Consider the following 12,771-nt stretch of genomic DNA (forward strand, 5'->3'; position numbering starts at 1 on the left):
ACTTATATGACATCAGAACAACCTCTTCGGGGTTCGCTGGGAACACGCCTCGAGAGAGGGATCTATGAACCTTAATCCTGAATTGGGAAATGCTGGAAATTTCTAAAATTCAATATTATATAATGGGAAGTCCATATTCTTATGCTGAAAATATTTGATTCCAGCAAAAAAGGCACATCCATCAAAGAATCGACAAAGGTTTACCACTATAGTTCCCTTCTAAAGCAATCTTTGCTGCTCACCCGCACCATCACTACCAAACCAGCAATACTTGGATCTGAAGGAAGATCCCCCTCTAGAGCTTTCCTAAGAAGTAGATAACCCAAAGGTCCACCCACAGAAAATCCATAAGAAGTAGATAACCCAAAGGCCCACCCACAGAAAATCAACAAGCTGTTGTGGAAAGGCAGCAAAAAAAAATGACAAACTCCCTGGAAGGGCAGCACCTTGAGTGGGCTGACAGTAGAGGGTGCCGATCAAAACCTCATCTATCTTGGTTATAACCAAGGAGTCCACAGGAGATGCAAGCATATCAAACACGAGCAGACTCGTGATCTGTTTGGCGGAAACACGGGTTGAATCTGACCTAGAAAGCAGCATAGCTATTGAGGGGCTCTTCGCAAAGACAGAAGCCTCTTCTGAAGAACACCCCCAAGTAAAGCTGCCTCCTCTCTGGAGTCTAGGTCATCCTCCAAACCAAAATCTATTACCTAGAAAAGGCCTGGCCCAACATGACCACATTTCCAAAACCCCAACTACATCTTGAAATGCAGGTCACAGGAGGAGGTCCTTGTAGGGTAAATTCTCAGCAGACCCTATAATCTTAGGAATGGAAAGAAAGACACTTTACGTCAAGCCTTCCAAAAGTGGATCCTGATTCTGAGCAGCAGAGCACATCCACTGCAAACAAATATAATAATTGACAGGGTCCCAAGCCCTATCCCAATCTGTAAAGTGTCACTATATGACAGAAGTTGTAGTATTTCATATTATCTGGTGACAGGTGATATGTAAATAAAATATTTATGAATAAAGTATCAAATAACTGCTTTGTGAGTAAATCGACAAACATTTATAATAAATAAAACCATGATAGCACCAACACTCGTGACCTCAATTAGGGCTGACCAGGTTATCACATCCAACCTGGGCATGTACAATTTCGATTTCATTCATATGTGAATAAAAAGATTAAATGAAAACCCAATTATTCCTATATCACTCAGGAGAGGCTGGGACAACGGTAAACAATGCCAAATGATTCAGAAATTGTAACACACACCATCTCAATCATTGGTACATTTGATCAACATCTAAATGCTATTTACGTATTCTTCAAAAAAAGAAAAAAAAAAAAGTAATTCCTATTACTTAATCGTATTCAATATCCTGAAGATACTGAATCTACGACGACAGAAATATGGATGGAAGGAGGGCGCAAGTTGGTGTGCAGATTGAATGGTTCCAAGGCGTAGCACTGATTCTCTGGTCTAAGGCTGAGCAATGGTGATGTAGTAATGAATAACGTCAGCCATGGCAGACAGTTTTCAACTTTGGAGGTGCTGTGTCAAAGTTCCAGAGTGTCTGAACAAGAAGTTCTCTCTCAAACACACTGAGTCAATGATTTGCACATTGATGCACTGGCCTTTGAGCTAGGAAGACTTTTATTTTTGGTATCTGTTGTATTGGATTCCCTATTATAGCCTTTCATAGGAAAGTCCCTGGAGACCACAAATAGCATTAGCCCCAAAAATAATTAAAAATACATGACACATTGTAGATTTCTGTATCTATGTGGTTATTCAGCTATCGTGGGAGAACCTGCCCCGTAACACCCGCAATTTTCTAATTTAATTTACAGAAAATACTGCTCAAGAATCTTAGTCCATTATAATTTGGAAACAAAATAATATGTATAACTAGGACATCCTTCATGAACACTTTTCAGTGTTGCTCTAGATTTCATTATGGGAATTATTTGCTTAACCAACTAGTTTACCAACCTAGTCTTGGGAACATACCTGTCTTCAAGTGAGGAGTACCTGTAACCTGGCAATTCAAGGTAACATGACAAAGCTTACCCTAGAATGGGGATGGATTACCAAGGGTTATCTTGGTTTAACATTTAAATAAGACATTCCAAACATTTATCCCTACACAGAAAAAAAGTATAAAAACTACAAGAAGCAAGACTTACCTATGAAATGATTAAATCAGATGTTATACAATCAAAGACCTAGACACTATAAATTTCAAAGTAAAGAACAAAAATTCTAGGAAAAGTAAGTTAAAAAAGGTCAATAGTTTTTACCACAATTACAAACTACTAATCCACATCTATGTAAGAGATTTCTGGGTGAATACCTAATTCTATTTCAAAGAGTACCATACACTACAACAAAAACATATCACACCTACCACAGGGTTGGCTGATAAGGAACCGGTTTGTGTTCGTATTACAACAGGTGAGGTAGATATCGATCGGCCAGTGACAACAGTATGCTGCTGTTGCTCCACTATTTTTAATGGGGATTTCATGGGAGCATTATTCACTGGCAATACAACTTGGTTGCCTCCTTGATGAAAAAAAAAAAGAAAAAAGGATGTAATTTACAATCCTGAACTACTCTAAAAAACAATGCCTTACTTTCATAAATATAAGCATATAGATCTCATTAAACCAATGCATAATAGTTGGAATCAATTAAACCAATGCATAATAGTTGGAATCAATTAAACCAATGCATAATAGTTGGAATCAATTAAACCAATGCATAATAGTTGGAATCAATTAAACCAATGCATAATAGTTGGAAGCAATTATTCACACATTCATAACATCTTTTTCTTTCTTCGTATAACAATTAAAAACATCAAAACTGTCCATCCTTAAGAAATGCAGCCTAATATGTCTGGTAATTCTTAATTTGTACTCTACAGTAGGGTCCCGAATTAAGCGTGTTCGAATTACACGATTCCCCTTTTCCACGATCGCTATTTTTCAAAAATAAATTTTCTGTATCCACGAGGCTGTTCAAAGTTCGCGAGTCAAGCACTACAAAATGTATCAAATCTATAGTCTTTTTAAGTATATTGGTAGCCCTAAATACGGTGATTTATAATAAATGTTACAAAACAATATTAACATTACATTTCATTAACATAATTTCATGATGAATAGCCTATTTAAGGATAAAATTCCACAACAATGAAATCAACTGTTAACTGTGCGAGTCCAGCTGACAAAATGTAAACAGAAATGTGGTTACGTTCTCGGCAATCTTTATCTTTCTCCAACCTTACGATAATTGTAATGGTAGTGTTAATGATGGTATATTAAAGCATTATTTTTGTTTAGTACAGTATATTTAAAGGCCTTATTTTTCCCTCTGGGCGTTCAAGGTTTTCACGAGTAGACTGGGTTCGTTTATCGGCAGTGAATAGCCTAAACTTCGGTAACGAGTCGTCAATATTTTGTCATATTTTAAACAGTAGGCTATACATTTGATTTGCAAACATTGGTTTTGTAGAGTAGACGGTAAAATAAAATCTAGAGAGAGAGAGAGAGAGAGAGAGAGAGAGAGAGAGAGAGAGAGAGAGAGAGAGAGAGATTTGATGGCAGAAATCTCTCTCTCTCTCTCTCTCTCTCTCTAGATTTTATTTTACCGTCTACTCTACAAAACCAATGTTTGCAAATCAAATGTATACTGTTTAAAATATGACAAAATATTGACGACTCGTTACCGAAGTTTAGGCTATTCACTGCCGATAAACGATAACAAACCCTTTAATGCAAACTAACTGTATCCTTTGATATTCCTCTATATTTATCACGAATTCCTTCTATACCTCCTCAGACACTCTTATTTCAAATATCTAATTTATTCTTATCACAACTAACACCATCTAGTCATTTTCATTCCATTATATCTATTATTCCTCTGAATCTTATTCCCTTTCCTTATTCTGTTTATTCGATGGGATTCGTTTTTCCCTTTACCGTCTTTCAGAATCTATTTTTAGCCACTGGCAACCAAATCCCCCCTTCCCCCGTCTCCTACCGTCTCCCCTGCCAGTCCACCCAGCCTATCTCATAACTCCCCCCACCTTCATCCTCCCCTGTTCTAGGTCTGTAACCTTCTGCGTCATATCTCTCTCTCTCTCTCTCTCTCTCTCTCTCTCTCTCTCTCTCTCTCTCTCTCTCTCTCTCTCTCTCTCTCTCTCTCTCTCGTTATACAATACTTACAAATAGATGAAGAAACCAAAATCGGTTTTCTTGAAGTGTCAATTAAATACAAAACGAAAAAAATATACCGTGTATACATCCATTTCAATCATAGCTTAAAATACGGTAACCGATTTCGTCAGCAAACCACTATTTTTTAGGAAACACCATTCTATTCCAGAAAATTTTTACTCTTTAAATGTCAATTGCGCTATAATAAAACATGTACTTATGTTGTAAAATTTCGGGTGTGTTTTAAAAATCGAGTATTGCTAACTTATTTTTGTTTTACTTTTGGCTGTGATCACATCAGCTGATGTCTAGCTTCCGCGCGAATACAATAACAAAGAATTGTTTACACCATTTCTTAACTTATTCAAACCATCTATACAGTTAATATTACATAAACACCAATGTGTTATAACCTATCATATTTATTGTTTAGTACTTTAAAACCATCCCTCTCTCTCTCTCTCTCTCTCTCTCTCTCTCTCTCTCTCTCTCTCTCTCTCTCTCTCTCTCTCATCGAACGTTATAGCGGTAACCTAATTGTTCGGTGACTTTAAAAATAGGCCTAGTACTTTCTTCTTTACCTTTTTTGCATATGGATCCATAATTGAGGTGGGTACAAGTTGACTTATAACTGAAGTTAGGAAAAGTATTTTGGATATGGAAAGGACAATTATCTTTCGTAACAGTTTAGAATTATCGTAAGTTATCACTCTGTCATTAGCGGCAGTTTGCTATTGTGGATTAAACGCATAAGGAAAAAAATTTCCAGCTTTGCTACGAATTTAGGAATTTATATGGATACGGTAAGTAAAATATTTGTAATAACATAATGTTTACTAAATGTTTGTAATATCATTAGTTATGACTTAGATCATGTGTGTTTAATGCATTCGTTTGTTTATTATGATCGAAGATGGAGCGTAAACAAATGGAAGGTTTCCGTTTCAGGCGGCATCATAAAGAAAAACATTTCATAAATGGCATTCATTTCATTTATTTGAAAGTTCTAATAAAAAATAATTAGAACATTGGTAATAACAAATTCAACATATAATCTATACTTGGTAAAATTGCTGTCAATTCAAAAACACAGATGTATAAATGCGTCTGTTTCTTCGTTGTGATCAGAGTTAAACGTAAACAAAACATTGGTTGTCGTTTTCTATTCTGCTTTTTAGCGTGTTTAGGAAACGCATGATATAAAATCGCCTTTATTTTGATAATTCTGGATTTTCAATCATACAACAAGCTAGTCTATAGAGTGATGGTTTTGCTATTCACCAGTTGTATTATACAATAGATATGACAAACATTAAAATTTGTCTGTATTTTGGGTTGTGTTGTAACGGGAAATATATGGTGTTTACACCTATCCTGGTTATAATTTTAACCATTTTTCAAGTTATTAGAACTTTAAAGTATATTAAATGTTTTATTTATTTACAAAAACAATTTGATATTATAAAGAAATACAGTATAGTACAAAGAAAGTATTGGAAATGGGTAGTAAACACATTTGAATAGGCAAATTGCTGGTTGCCATGGCCACAATGGAATTATTTCTGTTAGTTGTGTGTTTCGAAATTCGCGATTTTCCATTTACACGAGGTCATTAATCGACCAAATTCTCGCATAATTCGGGACCCTACTGTATATACAAGGCCATTTGTAATACTGTACCTACAAAACCAACACTTAATTATTAATAATCTAAACTTCTAACAATCTAATTTCTTTTAATATTTCATTACCTAACAATTTGTTCATACACCCACCCCACTGATTTTTCATAGCTTGTTCATGCTTCTTTCTGAATTGCGCACACAGTACAAGGTGACTACTTACTCTCATTTTCTATAATTGAGCAATTGCTCCTATGGTTCCTGTGTTAATTGCTTCACTTCTCATTTTTGTTGGTAGCATGAAAGCTTTGAACTCATCAAAATTTTCAATAGCAGCTTCATATTTTTAATTTCAACATTATCAACTAAAGGATTTTTGGAAAAATAAAAATTTTTGGTAGATTTTTAAAGTTTTTGTGACTTAACTTTCAGAAAATAAGACTTACGTTAATACTCAAGGTGTGATTTTTCTTCCCATCAGACATGTCGCTTATTTGTGGTTCACTCATTTAATTATGTATTATGAAGTTCTTGTTCTGGGGATTCTGAGACCGACCAGAATTTTGTGTAGTTTACCCTACTCCCGTTTTCTATGCGGGGCAACCTCAAGCGGAGTGATACGCGCCATGCGGTGACCCGGGGTCAGAGAGCATGCTTGCTCCGGTCTCGAGCTCCATTAAGTTTTTGACAGATAGGTTTCTACGAAGTCCTGTAAGGCACTCGGGGCAGGATGGGCGAGCCATAACCCGAAAGTAGTTTGAGGTAAGTACTGTTAGGAAAAATACAAATTACTTAAAATTTGTGATTTGTTCCAACACGAAGTACTTAACTCGAACTACTTTCTTAGGAGACTTACACCTTAGGAGGTGGGAGTGGCCCTCCGGACCTAATGACCTTGATGAGAGAAAAGGAACCTAGATAGGAGGCTAGGTTCTGCTGACCCCAAAGGAAACACGAGAAAATAGGGAAAACTACGCAAAACACTTTCTAGTGACCCACCTCTGCAAAAATCCTTGGATATGCATTCTTCCACTGACAGGGTATCTCATGGCAGTTAAGGATTTAAGGGTCATATAGGGGAAGGTGATAGGGGAAGAAAGGGGTAAGGAAGGAACCTGTCTCTTGGACTTACCGCCCTCGGCTTCCCCGGGGCTACACCTTTAAATCTTTTGGAGCGTGGAAATGGTGGGACCGAGAGAGAACCCGTCCAAGGATCTCCTCGAACAATCCTTCAAGTAGTGAGCCGTAAAGGTAGACTGTCTAGACCATGTACCTGCCCTCAGGATTTGGCCCACTGCCATGTTTCTTTCAAAGGCCAACGAAGACCTCAGTCCCCAAATGTCGTGGGGTCTAGGCCTTCCTGGAAGAGGGACCCCTGCACTGCTGTAGGCTTATATGATCACCTGGCGTAGCCGGAAGGAGACCGTATTTTTGGAGACCAGCTTCTTCACCAGTCCTGAGACGAACACTCTTGGTTTCGGGGCGAAGTTTGGCCGTCCTCTCTAGGTACTTCCGTACTGCCCTGACTGGACACAGAAGCAAGTCCCTCGGGTTATCCGAACGTGGGATAGTTGGCACTGAGAACCCTTCAAACTTGGGGTCCCAAACAGCTGGATTCTGAGTCTTGGCTACGAAGGAGGGTAAGAATCTGAAGGTAGCTTCTCGCCACCCCTTCGAGTGTGAGATCTCGTAAGACAGGCCATGAATCTCACCCACTCTTTTTGCTGATGCCAGAGCTAACAGAAAGACTGTCTTGAGGGTGAGCTCCTTGTCTAGAATGTCTTAAGAGGCTCGAAGGGAGGTTCCGAAAGCATCTTCCGAAACCCTAGCCCCATCCCACTGGGGCACTCTAGCGGCTTGGGGGGAACACGACTGCTCAAAGCTCTTGATGAGCATCGAGATATGTCTGGAGGCACCTAGGTCGATGCCCTTCAGGAGGAAGACTTGGCCCAGCGCTGCCCGGACTCCTTTAATGGCTGGGATGGACGTGCCCACTTCGTCCTTGAGATAGGCCAGGAAGTCTGCTATCTCGTGAATGGAGGCCCTAACGGCCTGATGTTCTTCGAGGAGCACCCCTTAGTAAAGGTAGCCCACTTCGCCTGGTACACCGCGACTGACGAACGTCTCAGGTACCCTGACATCCTCGATGCCGTCCTCGACGAATATCCTTCCTTTCTCAGGAGACGCTCAATAACCTCCACGCATGAAGGCGGAGGGACCAAGGGTTTTCGTGGAACCTTTGGAAGCGAGGCTTCCGGAGAAGGTCTGGTCTGTCTGGAAGTGGCCAGGGTGGAAGGCGTGCCAGTTCCTTTAGATCCGCGAACCACTCTCTCTGCGGCCACCAGGGCGCTACCAAAGTCATCCACAGGTTGGACGCCTGTTGAGGACCTGTCTGAGCATCCCGAAGGGAGGGAAGGCGTAAATACCGAGGTTGTCCCAAGGGTGTTGGAAGGCGTCCTCGAACGCCGCTGCTGGATCTGGCACAGGAGAACAAAACATGGGGAACTGTGCGTTTAGTCTCGTGGCGAAGAGGTCTATCACCGGTGAGCCCCACTTCAGGATGAGGGTTTTGGCCACTTCTGGGTGTAGGGACCACTCAGGCCTACCACTTGACCCATCCTGCTGAGGCCGTCGGCCAGGACGTTCCTCTTCCCCGGAATGAACCTGGCTGAAATATTGATTTGTTCCACTTCGGCCCATTCTAGGAACTCCGTGAGACTGCACAGTTCCTTCGACTTCAGTCCTCCTTGCTTTTTCCCGTAGGCCACCACCGTGGCGTTGTCGCACATCAGAGCCACGGCGTTTCCCCGGAGTAGATGGACGAACTCTAGGCACGCCCTTTGTACGGCTATCATCTCCAGCACGTTTGTGTGCAGGTTCGTCTCCTTGACTTCCCATTTTCACTTTTTTGCCGTTTTGACGAGAATATGGGCACCCCAGCCCTCCTTGGATGCGTCTGTGAACAGGAGCATCTCCGGAGGGTCGGCTGCGAAGGGCATTCCCTTGAGGGTGTTCGTTCTGACGTGCCACCACTCCAGGACTTCCTTCGTCTCTGAGGACACCGGGACTATCTTGTGCGGGGAGTCCCATCAGTCTTTGCCAGTCCTTGGCTCTCCTGTGCTGGAGTATCTGTTCTAGGTTGTCCAGTCTCTCCGCGGAGGAGAAGGCTTCCGCCCACCATGAGTCTAGGACCATCCCTAGGTAGGTCATCCTGGTGTAGGGTATCAGCTGGGACTTCTCCAGGTTGATGATGATACTCAAGACGTTGCAGAACTGCAGGAGCTTCGCGCCTTGCTCCCTCAGTACTTCCTCTGAGGCTGAAAGCAACAACCAGTCGTCTAGGTACCAAAGCAGGCGGATGCCCTGTTCGTGTGGCCAGGCTGAAACTGTTGTGAAGACCCTCGCGAAGATCTGAGGGGCTGTCGACAGTCCGAAGCAGAGGGTTTTGAACTGCAACGTTTGGGTACCCCATTTTACCCTTAGGTACTTCCTGCTGGAGGGATGGACAGGGACCTGGAAGTAGGCGTCTTTGAGGTCAATGGACCTCATGAAGTCCTCCTCCTTCAAGGCCACTAGGACCGACTTCGGAGTGTATATCTTGAAGTCGGTCTTGCACACGAATTTGTTGCCTTCTCCACCAGGAAGAGCCTGCTGTCGAACACTGGACCCAGGTTCTTGACTGGTTCTATTGCCCTTTTCGCCAGCATTGCCGAGACTTCTTCCTGCAATGCTGCTACTCTCAAGGGGTCCTTGGGTGCCAACCACTCCACCTGTTGATCTGGGATCAGAGGTGGGGGGGGTTCGCTAGGAAGGGCAACCTGTACCCCTCCTTTAGTACTGCTGCGGTCCATGGATCCGCTCCGTGGTCCCGCCATGCTTGCCAAGATCTCTCCTGGAGCCCGAGTAGGACGGTCTGAAGGCTAACTGTGGAGTCTAAGCTCCTCTACGGGGGGGGCAAGGCGAGGTAAAGATTACGTGTGCCAACGTCTACATCCGACGGGCGGACGGAGCCGAAGAGACACTGGGCAAAGATGCGGGAAGCCTCTCCAGCGGCCACTAAGGCAGGCACTGGAGCGGCAAGAGCCCTGTTCGACCCGCTAGGGGGGAAAGCCACTTTGCCTCCGTCACGGATGGAGCCGTCGGGACGGTGGGAGCCGTCGGGACGGTGGTAGCCGTCATGGGTCTACCCCCTCCCGGGGAAATCCGTGGGGTGTAAGTACCCTGCCATATCAGCGGCCGCCTCCGATGCTTGGATGGGGCTGGCCGGGACGATGGTGCAGCTGGCTCCATCACGGAGGGAGCCACCGGGACAGAGGTAGCCGTCATGGGTGTGTCAGCGGCCGCCTTCGATGTTTGGATGGGGCTGGCCGGGACGATGGAGCGGCTGGCTCCATCACGGATGGAGCAACCGGGACGGAGGTAGCCGTCATGGGTCTACCTCCTCCCGGGGAATCCGTGGGGTGTGAGTACCCTGGCATACCAGCGGTTGACCACGAAGCCTGAATGGAGCTGTCATGGTACCGGGTATGGATGCCATGCTGTCGGGTCGAGCCAGCGGCTGCCTCCGCTGGACGGATGGAGCTCCTGCGGAGATCCATGGAGCTGTGGGCTTCCCTGTGCTGGCTGGTTGGTTCCTTCGTTCAGGGCGTGCCATCGAAGAACCGGAGGCTGGGACAAGGCTGCCAGTCCGAAGGGGCGACTCTCTCCGCTGGGCGGGTGAGGTCGGAACCTTCGCGGCCTTATGCCTGTCGACCGAGACCTGGTACGATGACTTCCGTCGATGATCGGGTCTGCTGGAGGAGACGTACCGCGAGGATGGCGAAGGAGCTCTAGGGAGCCAGCCAGTGAGGTCCTCTGCTGCACGGGGGTAGCAACCAACCTGCTGAGGCCCGAGAGCCAGTCCTCATCCGTCGTGGGCTTCGGTTCGTCTAGCCTGTGGTGGCCTCTGATGAGGGCTAGTACAGTACTTTTCTGTACGCGGAGGCCTCGTCCGCGGAGCATTCCGCGCTATCTCCTAGGCCTTCCGTCGGATGCTCCTCTGCATGAGAAGGTGCACCTACGACGGGCGGGGGGTGGAGGCATCCTTTTGTCGTGGTACGACTTCTGCGGTTCTGGATGGAGGACGGGCATCGCCGCTGGGACGGAGGCCTCCGTCCTGGACTAGTCTCTCCCCACGGAGGACCAAGCTGCTGCGGGCTTCCTCGTGGCTACTGGTTGTCTTTCACGTTCTGGCCGGCTTGTCGAAGTCTTGGAGGCTGGGACATGGCTGCCAGACCGAAGGGGTGACTCCCTCCGCTGGGCGGATGGAGTCGGAACCTTCGCGGACTTATGCCTGTCTGCCGGACCCTGAAGTGAGGATCCCCTCTGAAGTTCGGACCTGCTGTAGGGGACGTACTTCGGAGCGGGAGAACAAGCCCTTGGGAGCCCGCCAGAGGTACCCGGAACTGCTAAAGCTCCCAGGAGGTGGCTGCGTGGGATGGCGACACGCACCCATTCCTCCCTAGGGGAACGGCTTCTTCTGTGCCTCCTTCTGGGGGATCTAGCGTGCCTCCTGGCATGGCGAGATCTGGAACGGGAACGGGACCTCTCTCGCGTCCTCTACTGGTACCTCGGCGCTCCATCCTCCGAGGAGAAAGAGTATGACTCGAAAGAGGAGCCCGAAGATTTTTAGGACCGCACCGAAGGGTCCGAGTCGTCCCGCATCTCTGGTGGTTCCTCGTGTTGGTCCGTAGGTGACGAAGGCTCCATGAAGACGGGAGGGAGCGTTGCTGAAGGCGCTGGGGGAGAGCGAGGTAACTTCTTGCTGGGGAACCACGCCTCAAACTCTTCCTCCAGCCTCATGGACGACCTGAAGGACGTCTTCGGCGACGCCCATGCGAGGGGATCCGATGATGGTGAGTCCTCCTTCTCGGCGTCTCCCTCGGCTGCAGACGTACCTGAAATACAGGCCCATGAAGCGGGGGAAGAGGCTGCAGCAGCCTTTCCCCACCTAGGATCATCGGAAGAGACGGGCCCCGCTGGAACCAGGACTCCGTCCTCTGAACACACTCCCGTCCCTCCCTCAGGCCCCCCCACTTGCCTGGACCGACAAACATCCCCACTATCAGAAATCTCAGACTCCTGGGGAAGAGCAATGGGCCTCTTCCCCGCAACTGACTTACCTCGTCCCCCACTCTGAGTAGGGGAAGGTGGCTGAGAAGCTCTATCCGACGAGGCATCGGGAGAAGCAAGCGGCGAGGAGAGGCTCAACTTACTAGGTGACCTCTTGGACCCCTTCTTCTTCTTGGTGCCGTAGCACACCCACTGCACCTCATTCCAGGACTCGCACTCCGGACACGTGGCTGTAAGAGAACATAAGCTGCCCCTACACGACGAACACAGAGGGAAAGGGTAGGAAAAGGTATGGAATGAACAATGTACCACGTGGGGACCGCGTGAGACACAAAGGGTCGCACTGGGTAAGGAGAGTGTGTCGAGATGTTATCGCGACGCGACCAGAAAACTTACTGGAGCTCGAGACCTGAGCAAGCATGCTCTCTGACCCCTGGTCACCTCATGGCGCGCATCACTCCGCCAGAGGTTACCCCGCATAGAAAACGGGAGTAGAGTAAACTACACAAAATTCTGGTCGGTTGGGAGGAGATCCCAGATACTCCTAAGAAAGTAGTTCGAGGTAAGTACTCCGTGTTGGAAAAATTACTGATTATAGGAGATACCAAAATAAATTGTTCTTACATCCCTGACATATAGGACAACCACTAAACAAAAAGAAAAAAATTTAGATTTTTATCTAAATTTTTTCTTTTTGTTTCTAAACTAAAAAAAAAAATTACCACACAGCAAATAGACCTGACAACAGCTGAAGAAAAAGGGAGGGGTAATTGTTCAGAATGGGCTGTACCTTACCTCTCC

At 45.7% G+C, this 12,771-nt stretch overlaps 1 protein-coding gene across 1 annotated transcript in view; it reads right to left on the reverse strand.

The window, feature by feature from the left end:
* Positions 1-12,771, reverse strand: part of Dp (transcription factor Dp) — a 47,381-nt gene that overhangs the window by 27,217 nt on the left and 7,393 nt on the right. The window contains 1 exon segment of the mRNA XM_068347105.1: positions 2,419-2,576. Within this exon segment, the coding sequence (XP_068203206.1) occupies positions 2,419-2,576 (158 nt within the window).

The sequence above is a fragment of the Palaemon carinicauda genome, chromosome 2, assembly GCF_036898095.1.
Source record: "Palaemon carinicauda isolate YSFRI2023 chromosome 2, ASM3689809v2, whole genome shotgun sequence".
In the NCBI taxonomy this organism is placed as follows: Eukaryota; Metazoa; Arthropoda; class Malacostraca; order Decapoda; family Palaemonidae; genus Palaemon; species Palaemon carinicauda.